This window comes from Callospermophilus lateralis, unplaced genomic scaffold (assembly GCF_048772815.1).
Source record: "Callospermophilus lateralis isolate mCalLat2 unplaced genomic scaffold, mCalLat2.hap1 Scaffold_45, whole genome shotgun sequence".
Taxonomy (NCBI): Eukaryota; Metazoa; Chordata; class Mammalia; order Rodentia; family Sciuridae; genus Callospermophilus; species Callospermophilus lateralis.
In genome coordinates, this window is record NW_027514398.1 from 6,667,929 (window position 1) to 6,693,116 (window position 25,188).

At 55.0% G+C, this 25,188-nt stretch overlaps 1 protein-coding gene across 1 annotated transcript; it reads right to left on the reverse strand.

Annotated features, from left to right (window-relative positions):
- Window positions 1–9,745: 9,745 nt before the first annotated feature.
- Window positions 9,746–21,664, reverse strand: LOC143388939 (ribosomal RNA processing protein 1 homolog A-like). The gene is given in 13 exon segments (XM_076842351.1): window positions 9,746–9,882; window positions 10,685–10,704; window positions 10,962–11,062; window positions 11,674–11,750; window positions 11,829–11,842; window positions 12,890–13,075; window positions 13,270–13,334; window positions 13,415–13,544; window positions 16,474–16,535; window positions 18,058–18,143; window positions 19,678–19,735; window positions 20,529–20,607; window positions 21,517–21,664. Coding segments are annotated over 13 exon segments (1,152 nt in total). The 5' UTR covers window positions 21,654–21,664.
- Between the last annotated feature and the right edge of the window lie 3,524 nt (window positions 21,665–25,188).

The following is a 25,188-nucleotide window of genomic DNA, read 5'->3' on the forward strand; positions in this document are numbered from 1 at the left end:
ACCTCGGGAATGAAGCATGAGCAGCACAGTGAGCAGCACAGGTGGAGGCTGGGGACGGCGCCTCGGCTTGCATCGGGGTGTCCCTCTCCTGCATGGCTCTCTGAGCTGCTACTGTTCTGGTGTTGGGCACAAGGCCACATTGTGACCACAGGGCTCCAGGGCCAGGACCACGCTCCCCACCGCCAGGCAGGGCCCCCGTGGCCAGCCAGGTGGAAAGTCTTGAGGGCTCAAGGTGCTCTGTGCCCACCATGTTGGCCTGGCTGTGGCCACCAGGGGACACGGAGGGTCCTGCAGGGGCAGGAGCAGAGGCACCCAGGGGGTCTCGCCCTTTCCTTCTTCTTTCAGCAGCAACCGCTCCACGTCAACTCGACTTGCTTTCTAGGTTAACTGCTATTCTGAGCACCTTCCCTGTTCTTTCTGCTTCCCGCTCCGTTTGTCCCACTATTTATAGTTGACTACTTAAGAGGCACAAATCACTGTTGTAACAGCTGATGGATTTCAAGAGACTGCCGAAGACAATTAGCTGAAGGGTTTGCTGATGGCTCCTTCTCCCGGGGCTGGCAGAAGCTCTGCCCCCTTCCTTAGGTGACGATGTGTTCTCCAAAAGCAGGCCTCCCCCTAGACAAACTGCTCCCCCAGGAAGCTGGCTTTCCCACTCCCCGCACCCACTGTCCCCAGAGAAAGAAGGGCCCTCTCCCCTGCGGGCTCCCATAGGCTCAGGACCCACAGGTCCTCTGGCTCCACGTCCAGCTCTCTAGGTGGCAGGGTGGCTTCCACTCCAGGAAGCAGAGGGAGAAAAGGTAGGACCCCAGCCGTAGCCTGCCCGCAGCCGCTCGGGGCCAGGCACACTGCCTGCTTCACCGTGTCCACTTATTAAACCCTCAGCCAGGAGGTAGGCCTGCCACTCTCCAGAGATGCAGAGACCGACACAGCCCGTGGCTTCCTGTGCTGCCCACCAGGTCCTGAGCCCCGCATGGTGAGCTGCTCTGGGTGGCCATCCTGGGGCTTACCTGGGCAGGGGACACGGTTTTGACACTATCTTAAGTGGTGGTCAGGTCTGGGTGGTTATTTAAGAGTGAACACCATCTCAGACTGTGGTCTGGCCCCCGTGCTGCCGTATCTGAGGAAATGGGTGGGGACACAGGCCTTTACCCATGGGTTTGAGTGCCTTCACTACCTCTGAGGATGCTGGAGCCCAGAGAGGCTCAGTCAGGCTGGGCAGAGCTCTGGGGTCCCGGCCCATGGACAGAGCCGTGGCGGGGTCCCATGAGCTCTGTGGCTGGGGCTCATCCCAGAGGCGGTAGGTGAACGAAGGAGGAAGGGGGCAGGTGATGGTTGGAGCAGGGTGGGGAGAGCCTGCAAGCGGGTGGTGCCCCAGGCCCATAGCCTGCCCTGCCACCCCCAGGCCCACAGCCAGCCCTGCCAGCCCATCCTGTCCTTCCCTTGCCCTGGCTTCTGGGGAAAGGCCCCCTCTGCCCCACCTGCATTTTCACGTGGAAGCCATAGTTCTTGAGGCCGAGGGGGGGTACTTCTCCTAACTCGGCTCGCCTGGGACCCTCAGGCGGCACAGCAGAGCAAGCATCTGGTGCAGGCTGCTGTACCCATCAGGGGTGTGCTGGGGACTGCAGCCCCCACCCCGCCACTCAGGGCATCTCCTGGGCAATCCAGCAGAGTCGCGAGAAGCCCCAGGGCCTCCTGCCCACAGCCTCCAACACACAGCCTGCTAGCTCTCAGGTCCTGGAGAACGGGGGCTCTGGGTACAAGGGAGCCCTGGACAACCATGCGGTATTTGCACTTTTCTGAAGGTCCCCAAGCACCACAGTGGGAAACATGAAGGAGCATAGTGGAGCAAGCTGAGTGCATCACAATGGCAGGTGGACCCACTGGGGCCCACAAGGACACATGCCACCCCCTAGGGGCTGTAGCATCCCAATTTACATAGTAGGAAGATGGAGGGCCCTGGCCATTTCAGAAAGCCGACCCTCACCCACAGTAAGAGGAATCTCCCACCTGCCCCAGGGGCCTGTCAGGAGGACAGCTCTGGGGAGAGCTGCAGACCAAGGGAGAGGGCCTGTCTGCGAAGACAGCCATGGCCCCTCTGCCTGATCCAGCAGAGCCCATTTCCCACGACACCCACCGGACCTGGATGGTGGCAAGGATGCTGGTTCCTTCTGGATTCTCAGACTGCAGCAGCCGGGAGCTAAAGATGGCAGACCCCCCTTTCTCCTGGAATGCCTGCTTCCTGGCTCAGGATGCCCGTGGGAGGGAGGACTATACCACCAGCGAGGGGCAGTGTCACAGGCCATAGTACCAACTTCAGGGTGCCTAGGATGGTGTGAGCCAGTGCTGGGGAACTTGCCCGTGTCCTCCCACCTTTGACCTTTGTGAAGTGGCCCTGTGTGGGTGACCACTGCTGGCCAGGTGGACGCCTGCCCGCTGTAGTGGTCTCTGATGAGGTGGTGTGTCTGGAGCAGGCGTGTTCTCCGAGAAGGTGCATTTCCCTTAAAGAGCCTGCTGGGAAAACACAGGCAGGGCATCTCCTGGGGCCAGTTGGCTGGGAGAGTTTTCTAAGACGCAGATGATGTAAAACCACACAAGCAAGTTGGTGGTTCCCAGACAGCCTACAGCATCCCCATGGGACACAGCCACCCATCCTGGGCACAGACCTGAAGAGCGCAGAGCAGGGACCCAAACAAGAAGTGGAAGGAAAGCGCTGCTTCTAGATAAACAGTAACAGGCCACTAATGGACTCCCTCCTCCCAGAAATGCTTGGCTTTTCAAACAGCCCATTTCTGAAATCCTAAACACCAACAACAGAGGGGAAACTGTGAAAACTGTGTTTCCTAAAACGACTTTTTTTTTTGGTAATGGGGATTGAACCCAGGGGTGCTTAACCACTGAGCCACACCCCCAGCCCTTTTTGATTTAGAGACAGTGTCCGAGAGTTGCTAAGCACCCACTAAGTTGCTGAGGCTCGCTTTGAATTCGTGATCCTCCCACCTCAGCCTCCCAAGCCACTGGGATTACAGGCATGTGCCACTGTGACCGGCCTAATACTTCTGCTTTTGCTTTTCTTTTGCATTTTCCCCCCCAGTACAGAAGACTGAACCCAGGGGTGCTCTGTCAGTGAGCCACATCCCCAGTGCTTTTTATTTTTTGAGATGTTTTCCCTAAATTTCCCAGGCTGGCCTTGAACTTGACCCTCCTGCCTCCTGAGTCACTGGGATTATAGGCCTGCTCCACCACATCCAGCTTTTTTGTAGAAAAATATGTAACATTCCAAACATAGATAAAAAAGAATCACACGGGGCTGGGGCTGTAGCTCAGTGGTAGAGCCCTTGCCTCACATGCATGAAGCATCCAGTCCAGCATCATATAAAAATAAATAAATAAATAAAGATGTGTCCATCTACAACTGGAAAAAAAATCAGAAGAAGAAAAAAAAAGAATCATACAGTAACCTACCAGGTACCACCACCAACTTCAACTTGGGAACACGTGGGTCCTTCACACTTCTCCTGCCTCTCAACCACCTCAAGGTCAGGAAGGTGACTGGCCTTCTGCTTTGTGCCAAGTGCTCCACCACTGAGCTAGTACCAGCACAGACACCTCTGGGACACCCAGCCACAGCCACCAAACCCAGGCCCCCGCGGAAACACCGCTCCTGCTCCCCACCCCCCACCGGTTCAGGCTTCCTCCTTCCCAGAGGAGCTCTGAGCAGTCCCAGAGTGCCCAGCTGCTGCGGGGGGAGCTGTCCCTGGGGACATATGTGCCGGCACAAGGCCCAGGAGCAGCTTGTTCTGCACCTTCGTCCAGAGAAATGCCCTGGTCTGAGCAGAACTTCCCCCAGGGGAATTCTCTCAAGAGGAAACCCAGCAGTATCCGCTCAGCTGCTAGCCACCTCCGAGTGCCCGCCTGCTGTCCTCCCCAGCTCTTCCTGTCCCGGGGAGGAAGGGGCAGGTCAACCCAGGAAGTCGTTCGCACAGAGGAAGACAGCCAGGCCAGGAGGGCATCCACCTGCAGCAGGAGTCTGGCCCTAGGAAAAGGTGCAGGTCCCTGCCTCGCTACCACCTGGTGGAGCCTGGAGAAGACAGGCCACCACCACCTCCCCAAGGCCCCCATGTCCTGCTCCTGAGGTGCCTGGCATCAGAGTGCAGCTGGCCCTTTGGTGTGGCCTCTTCCTGTGACCAGCCCCTGTGGGACCAGTGCCACATGTGGCCCAAGCACACCAGTCAGTGGTGGGACGGTGGCTGGGGTGCAGTCACTCCCCAGGGTGAGCCCGGCAGCTGTGGGCTTGGAAGGGCGCAGGCCTGCGGTGCTGTGACCTCACATGGGGCCAGCAGCCTTTCCTGTTGAAGCAGCCGGAGTCGGGGCTTTTACGCTAAATTATGATAATGCCCGACTCCCCAAATCCAGGCACATGTTTAACTTGTATCAAGACAGAATTTAATAATTATAAGACTTAAAAAAGCCAATGCCTGTGTCCAGCCCTGACTAGACCTGGAGGCAGGAGACACACAAGCACCGCGGGAACCATCCCCTTGACCTGTGACTTCCAGCCCCAGGCAGGGAGATGAGCAGAAACGCAGCCCCTGGCAGAGCAGAGCGGAGGTCATGTTCAGCAAGGCAGGACTCTGGCTGGTGGGAGCCAGGAGCACTGGCAGACGTTCCCTGGAGACCACAAGCAGCCCCCAGAGGGGCTGGAGACGCCCCAGCAGCCTATTCTCCAGAACCCACTCCAGGGCCAGGGGCACCCCCAGAGGCAGATGTTGGCACCGTGCCTGTACAGGTCCCAGGCAGGAGGGGACACAGCCCATGTGAGCAGGGGCGTGGCAACATCCTGGGGCAGGGCCAGAGAAACTGGGCCTACTTCCCCAGAGCCCAGCCAGGTGCCTGCTCTCCTCGCCCCCGGTGAGGCAGACTCCATGTCAACACAGGGGCTCTGCGGGCATGTCCATGTGGGGATGTCACCAGGGGTGAGGTGACACCATTGGGAGATGGCTTGGAGAGAGAGGTGTCCCTGTGGGGGATGCCACCACAGAGTCACGACACCCACGGGGGATGGGCTACTCAGACAGAATGAACCCTGGTTCTTCACTTGTGTTCCCTAAGGTCACAGGTTAGAAGACGCTAGAGAGAGAGAGATGGCAGGTAGGTGTGGGCAGCAGGGCAACGCCTGGATAGACAAGTGGCAGGCAGGTGGGTGGGTGCATGGAAGAGACACCAGGAGGCAGGAGGGCAGGTGGATGAGTGGTGAGTGTGCGGGTGACAGGTGTCAATGGGTAGGTGTGCGCAAACACCCACATGGGTGCAGAGCTGTCCCACAGTGAACTCCAGGGGATGCAGGGTGCCCGACAAAGAGAGATGCCAGCTAACAGCTCGGTGGCCACCATATGGCACTTTAGGGACATCCCAAAACCCCTAATGGCAGCAGCTGTGGGGAGAGATGGGCGGGACTGTCACTGTTTCTTCCCGCCAGGTCCAGTTCAGAAGGCAATCAGCCCGTCTTCAGCAACGCCTTTCAGAATCAAGCCAGTGCCCCTGGGTTCTCTGGTGTCCTCTCTCTCCCCAGTGGAAAAGCCCGCGGGGGAAGCATGCCCATGGGACCTCCACCGGGGGTCTTCACCCTGCAGTGGGGGCCGGTGCACATGGACCCCACTCTGGGCCCTTTCTCTTGTGGGGCCACATAACAGTGGCAGGACCTCCTTTCCATCCAACCTGCCAGGGCCATGGCATGGGTCTGGACTGTGGGTCCCAACTGTTGTCTGGTTCTCATCTTGGGATCTTCTAAGCCAGCAGGGAGGGACAGTCCCCTCTTGCCAGACTGTGTCTATGAAGCAGTATAAGCAAAGGTGGGGGCTCCCAAGAACTGATCAGTGTTCCAGTCCCACTATCTGCAGGACTGTCCTAACTCCACTCACCATCTTACAGCGGGGGTGGGCTCAAGTCTACCCTGGCTGGGCCACTCTCCAGGATATGCCCCAGCACCCAGGGCTCTTCAGTTCCTGCCCACTGCCCCATGCCCACCTCACCAGTGCCTAACCTCACCGGGAATCAGAAGCCTCAGCCTCCCAACAGGAGGCTAAAATGGGGGAGTTACCGTCACAACTGCCACTGTGGAAGAACGGTGCAGAGACTGTCCTAGCTAAGGCAATGGCTTGTGAGCCAAAACTGTCATTCTCCACCAGAACCAGCCATGGAATGGAGTCACTCTGGTGGCCTGGACTGCCCTGAGCCACCCTTTGCAGCTTCCAGTCATCAGGCTGCAGCTGGGCTCCTTGTGTATCTGCACCGACATGTACTGGAGGGACTCGGTGTCCCTGAGATGACCTGCTAGCCTTGTAGCCCTGGAGCTACTGCTCAGCCTCCCAGAATGTCACATCCGAACAGTGTGGCAGCACAACGGCGTGCTTGCTCCTTGAAGTCCACAAGTCCCTGAGCCACAGAAAGTCCTCACCATTTAGTTGCTCAAGGAAGCCTACGTGAACGTCCCAGCCCTGTGACCTACAACCCGTCTCTGCCTCGGCAGGGCCTTCTGCAGCAGGGCCCACCCAGGCTTTCTGCCCCGTCTGCTGGAGGACAAGTGGGCATGGCACTGGAGGTTCTTTTTGAGGTGATAAATTGCTCCAAGACAGGCTGCAGAGGCCTAGTGCTGGGCTAAATTACAGCTCAACATTTTTTAAGATGGGGAACCAGTCTTAAAAGGACCACAGATAACCATAGCGGCTTGGGAGGCTGAGGCAGGAGGATCCACGTCTCTAAATAAAGCATAGACAGGGCTGGGATGTGACTCAGTGGTTAAGCACTCCTGGGCTCTATCCCCACATGGGAATGAGAATGGTAAAAAATAAATGAGAGGCTAGGGGGCCCTGGCAGGCCTCACCACACCCACCATGCAGCACCTCTGCCCACCAGCTGCACTTGTAGCACAGTCCCCACAGTGACCCTCTGGTGTGTGCACCCTGTAGCTGGGCCCCTGCCACTTGTGCAGACAGGTGTGCAAGCTTCCCAGGACAAAGGAACTGTGGGAAATGCTGTTTCCCTAATGGGCAAGGTCACCGAGACTAGAGGCACCTGGTTTCTGATTAGGGGGTTCACCACGAGCTGTTTCTTACATGTTCTTATGGGCTTCAAATGCTGTGGGGAGCCCTGACCCAGCAGAGGCACAGGGCAAGAGAGTACCCAGGAGACCTGACGGCCAGGTACCCCCACCCTGCCCACACACTTGTGTACAGGTCCGTAGACAGGGCCAAGGGGAGCAGGCAGTGCTGCGGGGTTCTCAGCCACCAGCCTGGGTGAGGAGGGTCTTCACATGGACACCAGAGCCCACGGGTATTACTGGGTTCATGCAGTGGGGCAACACACAAAGGAGTCAAAAGGGGCAAGTGGGGTGAGGGCACCCAGCAGGAAGGGAACTGTAAAGCCAGGGGCAGGGCAACCTTGGCTCCAGGAACACCTACAAGGGAGTTGGCGGGAGAGCACAGAACAGAGAAACCCTGGGTGTTAGCCAGGCACCCTCCCTGAGCAGGGAGATGGGCAGGTGCCAGGTGCAGATGCAATGGTTTACTTCACATGCCGCCAGGCCCTGGCACCCAGGATCTGCTCGGACGCCCAGTCTTGCCTGTGGAAGGGCTTCTGGATGAGGTAAACATTGAATTGAGCAGATTCTTGGCAGATGACCCACCATGCTGTGGGGCTCTCCGGCAATCACTTGATGGCCTTTAGTTTAAAAATAACAAAAAACCCTGTCCCTGAACAAGTGGGCACACTGCCTCTAGCCCCAGCAGTTGGCTCCCCGGACATCTGCCTTGCAGAGTTCATCCTGTAGTACACAACCAAGCAGGCCAAGTCTTAAACACCTCTCCCCTACATCAAGGCACCCCTCCACCCATGGGGTAGGAGGTGACAGATGGCTTTGCCCTCCCCATGGCCTCCAACTTGCTTCCCAGCCGACCCCAGCCCCGGGAACTCACGGGGCAGGACAGAAGGGGGCTGAGTGCCCAGGTGGGGACACGTGTGGCATGCCCAGGCCTCCTGCCACAGCTGTGGTCTCCAGGCCCACCAGAATGCCAGGAGCCAGATTTTCCTGCCGTGGATATGCCAATCAACAAGAGCTGCATGAAACCCCAGCTCCCGGTGAGGCTGTTGAGTGCCGGGGCGGAGTCTCAGAGCCCTGTCCAGCTGGGCACTGCCAATACTCTGGCAGCTCTCATCAGGTTCTGAAAACTGGTAGACATTGTTTCTCCACAAAAATGGATATAAAATGCAAACAGTGCTCAGGAGCCCCACCTGCTGCTTCAGTGTCTACCCTGATGCCCCAGAAGGAGCAGAGCTGTGGAAAGGACTGTACAGTGTTTTATTTCATGGACCCAGTGGTGCAGGCCAGGCTGAAACAGGCGCTCCAAGTCCCCAAAGTCTGAACTTTGGCGCAAGGACATCACACTCAGGTGCATTTTCTGAGGCTGGCACAAAATGAAGGGCCCCCACTCTCCCCACCCCCTGCTTCTCCCCTTACAGAAGTTCAGGAGCCGTGGGCACTCAGAGGCCATGGCAACGGGCCAGGCTCCTGCCCCTCAGCCACCTCAGCTGCAGACAAGGAAAGCCACAGCAAGCTCAGCGGCCACCCATCCTGGCCTGGCCACGTCATTTCCTGCTCTTCAGCGACGGCCTCTTCTTCCTCCCTGCCTCGGCTTCCTCTTCTTGTGGACCCTGCTCTGGCCACCAGACTCTGCACGTGCAACGCTGGGGCTGACCCTCTTCTGGCTCCTCTTCCTCTCAGTCCCTGAGCCCAGGTCTGGACTAGAGGCCTCCTCCTCGCCTTCCCCTGCTGAAACAGGAAGCACACTTCTTCCAAAACAAGTCCCCTGCAGGCACAGCAGCCACAGCCCACCAGGGGACCCAAATCAGCACAGATGGTGTGTTCCACAGTCACCTGTGCTCGTGACAGGGAGGGCCAAGCCTGGAGACACACCTCCAGAAAAACCAGTTGTCAAGAGGACGGATCAGGAGGCCCAGTCCTGAAGCAAGGCGTGGAGGGGTGGGACTGGCTCAGTGCAGGGAGAGGAGGGACGACCCTGGCTCAGGGCCGAGCTGCCAAGCCCTGAGTTTGATTCAAGTTGCACACCTGTGCATTTGGCTCAGGTCCTGGGGCCCAGCTGAGGGCAGGCTGCTGGGAAGTCACTGCCCAGGTGGGGACAACACAGAAGGGGCTCAACAGTAGTGGGCGGCATAGGCCAGGTCAATCCAGATGGCGGGGAGGGTTCTTAAGTTCCCTGCAGCGCCATATCTGGCACAGGGCACTGCCCGCCCCAGGGCAAGCAGGCACTCAAGCCTACCACAGGGCACAGATGCAGGTCGGTCCTTAGCATAGGTGCCTTGTCCAGCACAATCCTGTGGCCATCAGGGAGGGACAGGGAGGAAAAATGACCCTGACAAGGTCAAGAGCTGTGAAGCTCAAGGACTGCCGGAGGACATGGAAGAGGAGAGGCACATGGGAAAAAAAAGAGGTAGGCAGTCCAGAGAAAGGCACCATGGTGTGGACAGGGCAGTTCCCACAGCCAGTGTGCTTCAGGCAAGGAAGCGGGATGGTGGAGAGTAGTCCCAGGATCAACCCCGAGACCACGACCATGCAGGGTGCCCCAGAACTCGAAGCCAGCGGGCACTTGTGTCTGAAGAGGAGACTTAGGAAAAGACATCAGAGGTGACCAGGGGCAAGGGACAGGGCAGCAGGTGAACCACCTGGATGTCAATAGTCACCTCCAGTCCTCCTCCTCTTGTTCTTTGGTCTTGACTTCAGTGAGTGCCTCCTCATCTTGCGCTCCCACCTCCCTTCAAGCAGATGCCTGTAGGTTTTTTCCGGGATGTCGTTCTCGGGGAAGGTGCCTGAGAATCCGGGTGAGTCAGGAGGCTGAGAGTGGCTTGAAATGTGCTGCACACACGTGCCCGTGCTGCACTTAAGACGGGCCTGTTCTACTGCCAGGCATGAGGTACTGAGCAACAACCCCACAGCTGAGATGGACAGTGTGAAGCCTGACCCGTCCCCGCCCAGAACAGCAGCACCTGGGAAGCCCTTCTCAGATCACATCGAGGCTGGTCTACTTCTCAAACAAGCAGTACTGTGCAGGGGCACAAGGGTCCCTTCTGTAACACTGTGGGTGTTGCGCCCTGCACATGCCCACCCAGTGTGTGTGACTCATGCCCTTCACTGCATGAACTTCACTAAAACTGCTGGCCTTCAGCTCCTGATGCCATCAGGGAAAGGCCACCATGTGGACAGAGGATGGACTGACAGGCAAATAAGTGATGAACAGGAACCCAGGGGCGGGCACTCAAGCACCCAGGTAAAATACTTCACCTGGCTGCATTTTGAAATCCTGCATAACCCTCCCAAGGAGCGGCCTGTTGGGTCACCTACACCACACGCTGCAGAGTGGAGAAGCTCCCTGCCCAAGTGGCAACACCACCATCAGCCACTCCAAAGCCCTGGACCAGCACCGTGTCTCACAGCCACCAGGGGCTGAGGATCACTAAGCACTAGAGAACAAGGGCTGCAAAACCCTCAGCCTGCCGCCCTGCCTGCCCTGCCCTGCCCCGCAAGCCCCCGAGGGAGCACGGGGAACCACCAGAGGGCCCTAGGAATGAACGCCTCCAAGATGGGGTCACATGGAGCCAATCCAATCCTCACCTCCAGCCAGGTCCTGCAGCCTGCAAGAGCAAGACAGACTCTGTCACACACAGCCTTGGTTCTGCCAAAGCTGTGTCCTGGGGACACACCCAGAGCTGCTGAAGGGCCCAAGACACCCTGCTCTTGGTGAGACACCTGTTACGGGAGCTCTGAAGTCCTCTGCCTGGCTGAGTGGCGTCAGGGACAGTGCAGGGGGCACAATGTCAGCAGAGGCAGTGGGGCTAAGACAGGCAGCTCTAGGGCTGGAGAAGGACAGGCCAGGTGCCCTGAAAGACACTCACTCTGGATCACTTTGTAGAGGCGCTTCCTGTTCTGAGAAGGAGTGCTCTGCCAACTGGCCACTTCAAACAGCCTGTTAGCAACGGCCTCGTAGTCAAACTGTTTCAAGCAGACCTCAGTCCAGCACGTGGACCCTGCAATCCACTGGCCCACACCAGCACAGGCTCAGGGTCTCCGTACCTCCAGAGTGGCACTGCCCGGCACATTTAGAGGGCTACAAAGCTAGCCCCACTCGCAACCTTAAATTCCCAGCAGCCACAACCAGATGCAGAAGTAGCAAGTGACAGTAATCTTACTCTTAGCCCAAAGTGCCCAATTTTCCTTCACCTTACAGCAGTAAGCACTGTATTCCAACTCGGGTCGCTGCTTTGGCTCCCAGTGCAATCCAACGCCAACCACTCAGCATGTGTCCCCTCATGAAGCCAGCAATGCCCCCCAGCAGGGGAGGTCTGAGAAGGCCGCCTACTTGTCCATGGCAAAAGGACTGCTGTGGGGCCAGCCTCTGCACCCACCCTCCCAGCATGTGACCCCAATCCCACTCACTGGCCCTGCCCCTTGCAGGCAACCAGGCCTGCCGTCTGTCCTTCCTCCAAAGCTGACCTCCATGAAGGTCAGTCTCCAAGTCCATAGCTATCACCCTCCATTCTGGAGTCAGCAGCAGAGCAGGAGAGCAAAGGCTTAGCTCACCATCTACAGGCCCAGATACCTACCTGGAGGACGGGGCCAGCACTGTCCTCATCATCTCCTGTCCCCTTGCCCTTCTCAAGGTCAGTCCTGCGTATGGAGCCTAAAATGAAAAGGACCTCGTGATCTCCAAAGCCCCTGGGAATAGAGCAGGCACAGGACGGGAAGGACAGCAGGTGGCTGTTGGGCGGTCTCCTAGATGGGCCTTGGCTGACCTCAGGCAGCAAAGTTGGTGGTGAAATCCCACAGCAAGGTCAAAGGGCAGCCAACCCAACCAGAGGGCTGGACCAGGGGAAGTGGGAGACCACTTCAGTCAAGGCCCCCGTGCCAGGCTGGGTGCTCAGGGGTTTGCTGGTGCTGACTTCAGAAGGCAGGCACAGGACAACAGAGCTGCGGGGGCAGCACACGTGGAGAGTGACAGCGGCAGGGCCGTGGGCTGCTCTGGTGCACCACAAGCAGGATCCAGGGACCTGCCTGGAGACTCCAGGATGATAGAAGAGGGCAAGGGGGGCCAGGGAAGGCGCACACAGATGTCCCCAGATGATGCGCTGGGGACAGAGGGGTGTGGGCTGACCCCAGGAAGGCCAAGGGCTCACCAGCATGGGCACTGAGTCCTAAGCCATGGGTGATCTGCCCTTCCAATAGGACATGTCACGTGGTACACAGAGCCTCTACAGCAAGACTGGAAGCAGGCAGGCTAGATCTGCTGCTGCCAGAGCACCCCAAGTCACCTAAGGAAGTCAGGGACTACACCCAGCATGGTACCCAGATGCAAGGGACACAGACAGAGTGCCAGGTCCTAGTGGACCTGGAATAAGGAGCTCAACAGAGCAGCTGATGGCTGTCATCGTGAGTGACCCAACATGGAATAACCCAGCGTAAGGCAGAGCAGAGGCTGCACTGTAAATGGGGAAGTCAGGCAGCCTGAGTGACAGGTGGACAGGGTGCAGGCAGGCCCCAGGGAGCACTGCAGCCTGGCACAGCAGGGCCTCCAGGGAGCTAGGTTGGGGATTAGTGGGGAGCATGGGAGGAGCTGGGCAGCTGGACAGTGCTGATTGCACTGGAGGCCACAGCAAGCAAGGAGAGCAAAGACATGTGCCTGGTGCTCTCCAAGGTCACTGGTACTGTGCTGCCAGGGAGCTCCAGGTGAAGCAGAAGCAAGGGACCAGTAGGCCACGCAGGCTCAGTCCAGGACAAGCAACCGGAGGGCAGAAGCCCACCTTAGTATACTGTGACCCTCACCTGCAGAGTCTATGGGATAGCAGGTCCTATTCACACTCACCTTCCAGAGATTCACTGTCACCATCTGACGCCTCATCCTCCCCGTCCTGCGCATCCATTTCATGCATCAGGTCCTCAATGGCAAATGGGGCCTGCTCCACGATGGTCTCAAAGATGCCCCGAGCAATGTTATGCAAAACCAGGGAGCTGAGAGGGTGAAATGGAAGCCAGAAAGCCTGCTGGACTCGGCTCTCCACAAGCAGGGCCAAGCATCCTCCTACCTCACCCCATGGCCAAAAGCTTCCAGAGCCCAAACATAGTCAAAAGGGGCAGCAAACCCCAAGGCAGTCTCACCCAGAAGCAAGTGAGGAAGGATCAGGTCCCAGCCACCTGCCACTTACTCCTTAGTGCAGGCAGTGGTCTTGCAGAAGGGGTCAATGAACTGCAGGTTCTGATCTGCGGTGAGCTGCGGGAAAGCAAGGGGAGCTGGTCAGTCCCCGGCACGCGCCACACTGAGCTCCATCACCCAACCGACACTGGCCTCACCTCTTTAGCTCCCACTTTGGTCAGCTCCTCCAGGAAGATCTCGATGAAGTGGCTCTTCACTCCGTTGGGGGCCTGGCTGCTGGGGTGCAGGATCTCAGTGATCAGCAGCTCCAGAAGCTGCTCAACCTGCCTGAATAAGAGGGCAAATACAGCAGCAGCCATAAGGGCCACACGCCACTGGTGCCCCGTCCCCTCTAAAAGCTCCAGCAAGAATGCACACAGGTGGGCACCTCCACCGGAAACACATCACTCTCTGCACCCACAGGTGGTCTGTGCAGCAAGGAGGGTGGCAATCAAGGGTGTCGTGGCCATGGCCAGCACCGGAACAGTGTGCATGTGGGCCCCAGCAACCTCTGAAACAATCAAGATGCAAGTGGGAAAGGCCAGGCTGAGGCAGGACACTATGCCACCTTGGCCAGATGGTCCTCTCTGTTGTCCCTGCAGGGTACAGCTCAGGAATATGCATCAAGACAGAGCAGAGGTGGAGAGAAAGGCAGAGGCCAGGAAGGGCTGTGGGCTGCAAGCCACCTGCTGGCCTCCCAGCCTTGCCACATGGAGTGCAGGCTGAGAACACATGCAAGTAGTAGCTCTTCCTGAAATGTGAGCCCGATGATCTCAGGGAGGCCCTGGACCCTCAGATCAGAGATCCCCAGGGAGCAAACAGTGTTTAGCAGTCTAGACACACCCAAAACCCCAGGGGCGCTAACAGTGCAGAGCCCCAAGCCCAGAGCCCCTAGGCAATTCCAACACAGAACAACTGGCTAAGGAAGGAAAAGTGACACTCTACCAGGCTCACAGGAAAGGAGGTGAGACCCGTGTTAACCAAGAGAAAGACACCATGGCAGGAGGCCATTGCTGAGCTCCTGCTGACACCTCATGCACTAGAAACAAAGACCTGTCTGCCTGTGGGGACTGGGACGGGATGTGGTGAGGCCCAAGCCATCACTCTGCCTGCCCAGGGAAGAGGTTACCAGTGCTCCCCAGGATACCCTCTGCAACCAGTGGCTGTTACCACAAGGATGGAGCTACTTTTCTAACTTGTGAACCCAAAAAAGGTGATCACAACAAAGTCACCCCGAGGCCCTGGGCCCCTTCAGGATGATCCACACTACTGAGTCCTAAAATGAGCTGGAGTCACCAGCTCTCAGAGTCCTCACTGGGAATTCAAGGATGAAAATCACCCTCAGAAATTCACACCTCGAGGCACTCAGTGAACTAGTCCAACTCCTGCTGAATCTCCTTCATGAAGAGAGAAAGTGGGCTGGGGCCAGGGCCTGTTCACTGTGTGACTCTAAAGACAAGGAGCTAGGGCAGCCTGGGCCTCCAGCTGCATCTGTCCCAACAGCCCTCTGACAGCTGGGAAATGGCAGGTTCATGGATTCAGAGCAGCTCCTTTGGGCACACTTTCTAATTACAAGTCAACTCCAAATACACTTCCAATCCACTCTCCCCACTCACCCAAAAAAAATTTAAAAAGGAGAATAAAGACAAAACCTTGCAGCAGCAGAAGGCAGACAGAGGCCAACACTCAGTAAGACATGGAGTGCTCCGCAGAGAGATGCCTGCAGCACTGTGTTTTGTTGGATACTGAAGACAGAGCTCAGGGATGCTCTACCACTGGGCTCCCTCCCCAGGCCTTTTTGAGACAGGGTCTTGCTAAATTGCTGAGGGTAGCCTCAGCTTCCCAAGTCACAGACCACAGGCAGACACCATCACTCCAGTTGCATTTATAAGCAACCATAACAAGTGAAAGTGACTTTTCAGGGATGGGAAGTAGTTCAGCAGTAGAGCATATACTTTGCATGTATAAGGCCCTAGGTCTAATCCCAAGTACCTAAAAAAACCTAAAAAATATTTTTAATATTTCATAGTAGTTCTCTGAGTTCTTTAAATTGTGCATGTGTCATTTATACTTACAAAAAAATTGTAGGTAATTTTTTTTTAAAGAGAGAGTGAGAGAGGGGGGGGAGAGAGAATTTTTAATATTTACTTTTTAGTTATCAGCGGACATGACATCTTTTTTTTTTTTTTAATCTTTTAATATTTATTTTTTAGTTATCGGCAGACACAACATCTTTGTTTGAATGTGGTGCTGAGGATCAAACCCGGGCCGCACGCATGCCAGGCAAGTGCGCTACCACTTGAGCCACATCCCTAGCCTGACATCTTTTTTTTGTATGTGGTGCTGAGGATCGAACCTGGGCCGCACGCATGCCAGGCGAGCGCGCTACCACTTGAGCCACATCCCCGGCCCAGGTAATTTTTATTAATTTATAAAACTTGGGCTGGGGTTGTGGCTCAGTGGTAGAGCGCTTGCTTAGCATGTGTGAAACCCAGGATTCGATCCTCAGCACCACATAAAAGTAAGTAAATAAGTAAAATGAAGATATTATGTCCAACTATAACTAAAAAATAAATATTAAAAAACAAAACAAAACAAAAAAACTTTAAACTGTTAAATATTCAGAAACTCACTTTACACCGGCTGCCAATGAAGGCTTGAAAACCCAACTCCCCAGCTTGGAGGCAGAGCCCTGGGTAGCCCCAAATGGCACCTGGCATCAGATCTTTAAGCCTGGGGTCTCTCAAACAGCAGGTGGAGCTGAACCCAGGCAGAGCACAGGACTCCTGGGCGGAAGCCCAATGCTACCCAAGGAAGCCAGAGACTAGAGAAGACAGCTCACAGTGGGGAAGGAAAGGCTAACTGACCCCAGGTACTGCTGCTGAAGGTAAGACGCAGGGAGGGGTAGGACACATTTAGAACAGGGAGCAGTGACCACTAACAGAGCTGAACATGTCTCTTTTTTATCAAAAAGGGCGTCTTTAGCTGCTGGTCCAGTGTGCCCAGTAGACTCCATTCTAACTCTCAGGACTGACCGCCCTGGCTCAGAGCAATGGCACTTCCATGGGCACTAGGACTACTTGTAACTTCCAGCTCTGGGGGCCTCCTTCAACACAAACTCCAGAACCTCTTTATGACAAAGAATTACACGAGGAACTCGGGACTCCCTCCCCCAGCCTTAGTGGCCCCAGGACTCAGGTTCGGCGTGAGGACTCACTTTTCTTCCCATCCTTGTGTTCTCACGGCCTTCAAGGACTCATTTAGAACCATCGGCATGAGCTTTGGTACAAAAGGAAACTCGTGTTAGGGGAACACAAGCCAGACTTCACTGCAGGCCTCCCCTCCATGCACCAGGCGCTCCCAAGTGGAGGGCTGCAGCAAGTGGCCAGCTGGAGAGCAGCTGATGGGATGAGTGCTGGGGACATCTCATCTTTTTTTTTTTTTTTGGGTACCGGGGACTGAATTCAGGGGCACCCAATCACTAAGCCACATCCCCAGCCTTATTTTGTATTTTATTTAGACAGGGTCTCACTGAGTTGCTTAGCACCTCACTGTCACTGAGGCTGGCTTTGAACTGGTGATCCTCCTGCCTCAGCCTCCCCAGCTGCTGGGGTTACAGGCGTGCACCACCACACCCTGAGAGAACGCAGCTCTGCATACAGCTGAGATGTCACGCTAAGACAGAGCTAAGTCGGGTCCCCAGACCAGGGCTGACCTAACGGCTACTTCAGAAGCGAGAATGGAGTGAGAAGTGGAGCTCCTTTGCTAGGGAGGCAAAGCCAGGTCTGAAGCAAGCACTCTTCCCCAAGCCCTCCAAGGCTCCAAACCCCACAGAGAGCAGGGATACAGGTACATCCTGTCTGCTCTGAGAGAAGCCCAGGCTCAGCATCTGCCTCCCACAGCTCAATATTTTTGTCATTCTCCCACCTTAGAATGCCCATAAGGTGCCAGGGCATGTTAAAAAGTAACTAAGGACGCTAAGACTGCCTTTGTGCACAGCACACCCCAGCAGCTGGGATGCTATTCCTGGGACACTATGGCAGGTGCCTCCCTACAGTGCCTCCGAGTCAGCCCTGAGCTGCTAACTTGGTCACATGAGGACCCAGGAAATGGGTCTTGAAAACAACAGCATTCATCATGTGAAAGAACTGCATTTCAGTGTGGAAGCTTCACACAGGGTGAAGGACACAGCTGTGTCCTGCAGAGGCAGTGCTGGCCCAGGCCCACCTGCGCCACAGAGCTCACCCTCCTGCCCTCCTGAGCTCTGCATGTGTCTCACTGTGAGGAACCAATGCGTGTGCTGTCGATAGAAGGCCAGCCCAGGCTGCAGCTGGCCACTGAGCTACCTTTGGCGAGCCCCAGACACTGCCCTGCTGGGCATCCCCATTAGGTTCACTGGCTTCAACACAATGACAAGGTCCCTTCATCTGGGGACTACTCCCACGTCACAGTGCAAAGCTGTGGTTCCATGGGGGAGGGAGGCCAGAGCAACACGTGTGTCAACAACACCCAGCTCCTTGGTGACCCCGATGGGAGCGTAACATGAAGGGAAAGGGGGAGGGGACTGTGCCATCGGTGTCACCCTGCCAGAAACCACCGCATGGCCTCTCCTTCTCGGAACCCAGAGTCTGTGCAGGGTTTTTAGAATCCAGTTCTTCACCCACTTAATAACCTCCCAAATGGGGACAAACACTGCAAAATTCTAAGCCAGTATACTCCCAGCCCATGGGGCTCAGGGCCACCCTGCCTAAGGTCCTTAGCACACAGCCAGGGACAGGAAGGTTGACTGCCCCCTCCTCACCATGTAGAACTTGTCCAGGCGCAGTCTGTCGATGCCGGCCCACTCGCGGTTCATGGTCTGCCAGAACGTCTGCAGGAACAGGTGCTCTGGGGGAAGAGCCATGTCAACACTGAGTCACAGAGGGACACAGACACTCTGGGAGGGCAGGGGAGAACAGAAAGCCCCCACTCAGAAAGCCACCCATGGGCAGCCTCTGGGGTTTCTCAGTCCCAGCCGGTTGAGTGGAAAAGTAACACTAGATAAGTTGGCTGAACAGACAGGGAACTCGGGCACAGAGACCAGAGGTCAGCCCAAACCACAGCCACATCCTCCAAGAAAGGCATATGGAGGGAGCAAGGCGGCTGGCATGAGAAGCAACCCTCGGGCCTTGTCCTCCCAGCTCCTCTGCTGCCACATTGGCTCAGGCTGCACACCTCCTGACACCCAAAGACAGTGTCACCAAGGCAGTGTCAACTGCACACAGGTTTCTCAGTATTCAATCCATGAACCCAAAAAAATGCATGACCCTACATTATACATGATAACAGTGTGTCGGACACAGGACACTATGGGTTGAACTACGTTCTCTTAAACTAACATGCAGAAGTCCTAACCCCCAGTACTTCAGAATGTGATTGTGAAGGCAAAGACACAGAGTCTTCTTCACAGACTAAAATTAAGGTGAAATAGGGTCACTAGTGTGGATCCTATTCTAATCTGACTGGTGCCTATATGTGCGCACGCACAGACAACACCATGAAGACACAGGGAGAAGACACTGTATGTAAGCCAAGGAGAGGGTCCCCAGGGACCATTCCTGCCCATGCAGTCCAAAGACTTAACACACAAGGAGGGCAACTATCTCCCACCACAAAATCCCTGCAAGAGCAAAGGGCTGGTGATACCACCCAGGCACAGGCAGGCCTAGGTTTACTAAATCATGGGAGGTAGGCCAGGCGGACAACTTGGGCTATGCTGAACACAGCAACTGTTCTGCAAGAGCTTAGGAAGAAACAATCAGGGAGCATGATCTACTCCACCAGTTACTCAACGCAATGAAAGTGTCTCCCAAACCTAGATGCCAGGTGGGCACCCTTAGTGTAGGTGGCTTCAACTCAAGGGAACTAAAACCCACTGTGCATGCAACTAGCACCAGGAGTACCACTCCAGCTGCCATCAGGGACACTCTCAAAGCTGGCTGCCCTCAGTGCAGTGTGGGGAGGCCTAAGATGCTAATGCCCAGGCTGTGCCCCAGGAGCTGGGGTGAACAAGGACTGGAGGTCAGGATTTTCACAGGCTGCCCAAATGGTTCTGATGGGCAGGCAAGATGAAAACTACTCATCATGGACAGAATGAAGAGCTAGAGAAATACACTGCAGGAATATCAAAACAACAGGTAGAACTCAGTCAATTCATTTTAATTTTAAAATGCAGGACCTCAAGCCTCATTTGCTCTTGAGTCTATTTGGGTAAGTGGATGGTGCAGCCTTAGTACTCAGAGCCATGTTTCACACATGACAAGCACCCAGATGCTGGCTTATTCTCACTCTAGACTTCAGACCACACACTTCAATGTCTGATGGCTTAAATCTCAGTGACTCTGGCATCTACATGTGGGCTTAACTACAGCAGTGTACTCACGTGTCTCTGTGGTCTAAAAAGCATGGACGAGCTGGGAGATTGTCCTTCCTAGTTCTTCCTGTGCAAAAAATAAGAAACACACCCTCAGTCCCTGAAGCACTGTGTTCTTACAATAACAAGTAAACACAAAGATCCACTGACTCATTATAGACAGCCAGGAGCAGTGGGTCTCAGCGTAGCAGACTTGAGTTGTGTAATTTCCCCCAGCTAAAAAAGAACCCCCACCACAGACAGTGGCAGTCACTACCCTCCTGCCCAAGGCTAAGCACAAGAAGGGGATGGTTAAAAGGAAAAAGAGAGAGCAGGGAACCTCTTATCAGCAGGAGATGAGGTCAAGACCTAGAAGTCACTATCTGCCTGCCTCTGTGTCAGGCATCACCCAGTGTCCATGCTAAGACAGCAGAGCCCACAGCCTGAGAGAAGGCTGCTTACTAAGTACAGAATATGAGCTAAGACTCAGCATTTAAATAAGCTCCTTCACACCCAAGTTACTTTAAAGAGCAAAGAACACTTTGAAAACCACTGTTCTAAAAGGTCAGTAAGAGAAATCCTTATCTCAGAAGACCTAGTTCTATTCCCTGAACTTCATTATTTCAGCACTCAGTTTTTAACCCAATGGGACATTTCACCCATGTCCTGGCCATCACTGCCACTGTCAGTGGCACAGTGGGACTTGACTCAGCAAACCATGCCTGTCCTTAGTACAAGCCAGAGCCACTCTAATCAAAGACCCTGCCCTCCTGCCAGATAGAACACAGCACTGAGGGCACACAACTTCACCCAGCATCCCTGGCCATGCTCAATGGCCGCCTGCCCTCCCACACTCTGTGGCTTCCTGCCCATGCACTCACCTGCAGGAGTGGTTTGTCTTGCATCCACATGCAGTAAAACAGCCCTTTCCATACCTTCAGCAGCTCGTCATGTGTGAAACTACCCTGTGCCAGAATGGTGACATTCAGACTAAACGAACCTCCACCCCAACCTCTTAGTGCCAGTCACCCAGTGTTTGGATTAGTCCAAAGTCCTATCTGCTATAAAGGTAACTGGAGTAGTCTGTCCCCTCCCCAAGCAATCCTTCCAGTTCAGTCCCTGTGGGACCCTCCTCAGGTAACTTCCTGTACTCACTAAACATTGAGGCACAACAGGCAGAAACCAGGTACCCTGGAATTCCTGAGATTCAAAATTCAGAATTTAACCCCTTCCTGAATGGATGGTGGCCCTAAAGTGAGTTTACTGGTGGTCATTCACCCAGTGTTACATGGAGTTTTGTGCTTCTCTGTGTGATGCCTCAAACGTTCAAAGAGAATTCACTCGGTCACTAGGGAGGGCAAACGAGGTTGACAAAGGCTGCAGTGTGTGGACCAGGGTCCCCTGTGGAGCTTCCTAAAGCCAGGTCGCTGAATCTGCGCTGAGACCCTAGAATCTGCATTTCTAAGGATGCAGAGGCGTGGTGCTGAAGTTGTGACAGGGGTGGGGCAGGCCTGGAGAACCGCGGTACGATGAAGGGTTCAGCAAGAAGCGTGTGCTGGCCCTCGTGGAGGCTAACAAGGGAAAGGTGGACACGCCACCAGCTACACAAACCGACAAGGATGAGCCGCGTGGCACACGGCAGGAGGGAGCAGCAGGAGCGCACGTTCTGCTGGGGGTTACCCACAGGAGAAGGCCCGACGGGGCCTGGAGAGTGGGCCGTGGAGCCTCGTGTCACCGTCCCACTACACCCGGCGGCCGGGGGGGGGCGGGAGCCCGACGCGGTGGGGACGCGCCGCCGGCCCCGTGAAGGCCCCACGCGGTCCCAGCTCTAGTCTCCGCCGCCCCTCGGTGTCCCGCCGGCACCCCCGCCCACCTGTGGCCCGCTGGGTCCTGGCGACGATGTACTTCCGGAGTTTCCGCACCGCCCGGTCTCGGGTCACCTGCTCGTTCCCCGCCAGGCGCTGAGCCAGCTGGATCTCAGGCGGGAGCTGCGTCTGCGAGACCATGGCGACTGCGGCGGACACGCAGGAGGGACCAAGCCCAGATCCGAATCCACACCGTAGTTGCGGCGCTCCCGTGACGTATGCCACGTCACCCTCCCGCGACGGCGCGCGTCCTGCGTCATCCTCCCGCGACATCTCTCGTCATCCTCTCGCCACGCTACGCGCCTGCGTCAGCCCCCTAGGATGCACTCCGTCGCCCCAAAGGGCTGGGTAAGTGGGCGACCGGAGCGGTCAGGGAGCAGGTGGCGCGCCGCCCTCCCCGCGGCCCAGGAGGGCGCCCTCGGAGGAGCCCTCGGAGGCTATCGCGTGCTCTGCCAGGCCCGGCGCCTCAGCGCTGAGCGGAGAGCGGGAAGGGCCGTCGCCGCTCCAGGCCACGGGTCGGGCTCTTCAGCTCCTCAACCTGGCGCCTGAGTGGCGGGCCCTGAGCTGGGCCGGACGCGCCTACGAAGCTTGAGCGGAGCCGGGCCACGGAACGGGCTGTGAGCGCCGTCTGGGGAGGTTGGGAAGACGTGCGTGCAGACGCGATGCTGGTGGACGCAGAAAGGCTCTTGGGTGTGACACTGTGTTTGTAAAAGGGGACCCAGCTGACCTCGAAAGGGCCCTGTGTCAGGGGACCCCGAGTGTCCAGAGCCAAGGACCATGCCGGGCTCCACGATTTGCTAGGAGGACTCACAAGACCAGCAGACACTTGGACTCAGGTTAGGGACCTAAATCTGGCCGCTCAGCACATCACAGGTCAGTCAACAGACAGGAAGGTGGGTCTGTTTGAGAAGCTGACTGCCCGAAGTCCCTCTTGCCAGGAGGCCGGTTTAGGGGTGGTTTATGTGGGAGGTGAGTAACGGAGCTTTGAGGCTCAGGGCCTGTCATATCCTAATCACCTAGTCACAAGATGCTCTTCACTTCTGCAGATCTCAAGATCAAAGATCAGCATTTCCTGGGGCCATCTTGTTACTCGCTCATTGAGTAGTTTTCAGTTCCTGACATTACACTATGGACAGGCTGGGGAGCTGATCACTAAATTCACCAGAATGCAAGAAAACTGCCAGGCATGGTGGTTCTCACCTGTAGTCCCAGCGACGTGGGAGGGCTAAGGCAGGAGAATCACAAGTTTGAGACCAGCCTCAGCAATTTAGCAAGGTCCTCATAACTTAGGGAGACCCTCTCTCAAAATAAAAAAAATAAGGGCTGGGGATGTGGCTCAGTGATAGAGTGCCTTTGGGTTTAATCCCTTGTATGCCCCCCACCACCAAAATAAAGAAGTCAAACAGCTTGCCTGACTATTGTAGAAGAGGAGGGCCAAGCCAGGTCAGGTAGGGAAGTGGACAAGTGCTCAAGTTCATGTGATTTATCACAGAAGGATGAAAAGCAAAATCTGCAAAGGGAAAAAAAGGTGCTTGGGGTGGGGGGCGGCCAGGTGGGAGCCCACTTGAGACCTCTGGGTGGAATCACATGAGATGCTCCTGATCTCCCAGAAGTGAGTTGTGACAACTTGTGTGAAATGTTGCCAACTAGGGAATCTTGTTCGAGATCAGTGCCTAGGGTTTTATTAAGATTTAGTCACGGGCTGGGGGTGTGGCTCAAGCGGTAACGCGCTCACCTGGCAAGCGTGCGGCCCGGGTTCAATCCTCAGCACCATATACAAACAAAGATGTTGTGTCCGCCGAGAACTAAAAAATAAATATTAAAAAATTTCTCTCTTTCTCCCTCCCCCACTCTCTCTCTTAAAAAAAAAATTTAGTCACGTAGCAACTTCTTGGCACATACCAAAATGTCAGACTCCCAACAGGAAAGTAGGTGTTCATCATAAGCCATATTGTTTGTATGGATTAGGCAATGATACCCTCTTCTCAGAATGTGAGAACTCTCCTGAATTCCAGGCTCCCCAAAAGCAGGCCTTTCAAAGAGCAGCAGTCAGATAAAATATTTTCAGTTTTGTATGCTGAATAATTTTGTATTATAGCAAAAAAAAGCCATTAATTCTGTGCAAATGAATATAGCTTGTGTTCAATTACAGTTTTACTTATTTAATTTTTAGTACTGGGGATTGAACCCAGGAGCACTTAACTATGGAACCATATTCCCAGCCCTTTTTGAGACAGGATGCCAAGGCTGGCCTCCAACTTGTGATCCTTCTGCTTCAGCCTCCTGAGGCACATGCCTATAATCCCAGCAACTCAGGAGGCTGAAGCAGGAGTATTGCAAGTTCCAGGTCAGCCTTGGCAACTTAGTGAAACCCTATCTCACAGCAGAATATAAAAAGGGCTTGGGCCAATGCTGTGGCACACACCTGTAATCCCAGTGGCTCAGGAAGCTGAGGCAGGAGGATTGCAAGTTCAAAGCCAAACTCGGCAAAAGTGAGGTACTAAGCAACTCAGTGAGACCTTGTCTCTAAATGAAATACAAAATAGGGCTGGGGATGTGACTCAGTGGCTGAGCGCCCCTGGCTTCAATCCCTGGTACCAATTTTAAAAAAAAAAAGGTATAATGAATGCACAATGATTCCTCTTCAGGAAACTGTTGGGTAGTATTAATGAGCAGTGAAATGCAAATTAATAACATAAGTAGGGTCACCAGTGTTCTTCAAATTGCTTTTAAGACTAATGAATAATTGAGTTACTTACAGAAAAACAACAGGTGTTCTAAAACTGAGAGTAAACAGGTGGACACAAAGGAGCCAACTGAGAAATGTGGAAAGGAAAGAAGGAAAGATCAGTGGGGCTGACTCCTGCTGGGCTAACTGGGATCACTGCATAGTTAGGATTGATGGCTTTAGGTTCCTCGGTGTACATCAGAGGAGACGGTTCTTCAGTAACACCAGTGAGCTAAGATAAAGTCGGTCTGGTCACTGACCACAGCAACTACATTAACAGGATTGACTTGTAGATGAATCCCCACCATAATCACCATGGCAGTTCCTGAAAGAGCCAACTAGGCAATAACCCACCCCCACCGTGTGGAGGGGGAGGTAAGCATATGCTGGGTAAAGACTAGAAGGTGATGTCAGTTCCTAGGGCAAACATAGAACTGTAATAAATTGTTCTCTGCTCGGAGATGACCCACTTTCTCTCTCTTGAGGGTGTTCTTTGTTTGAGCCCTATTTTACTTTCACTTCTTGCTCAGCCTTTCATGTGTGCCGTTAAATTTCCTTTTGTGGGAACACAAGAACTGAGGCTTGGGGCATCAGCTTGCCACTTGACTGTGACAGAACCATCCAGTATGGGTATTGAAATTAGTGGGGTGGAGTGCTTGCCTAGCATGCATGCAGCCCTGGGTTCCATCCTCAGCACCGCAAAAAATAAATACATGAAATTAGTGGGTAAAAGTATGAAAACGTGTGCCAGGTTTCCAAGGACTTACAACAAAGGGAAAGAAATATCTTTCCAATAAAGAGATCAGAAGACATCCCCCTCATGAAGTGACCAAGGCATGGCCAGAGCTAAGACATCAATGTTCTTAGGATGCCCTAAGAAATATTCCTCAAAATGACTGAAACTTTCCCAGTTCCTCTCAAACAGAATGCTGTGTGGGAGAAGCCTTG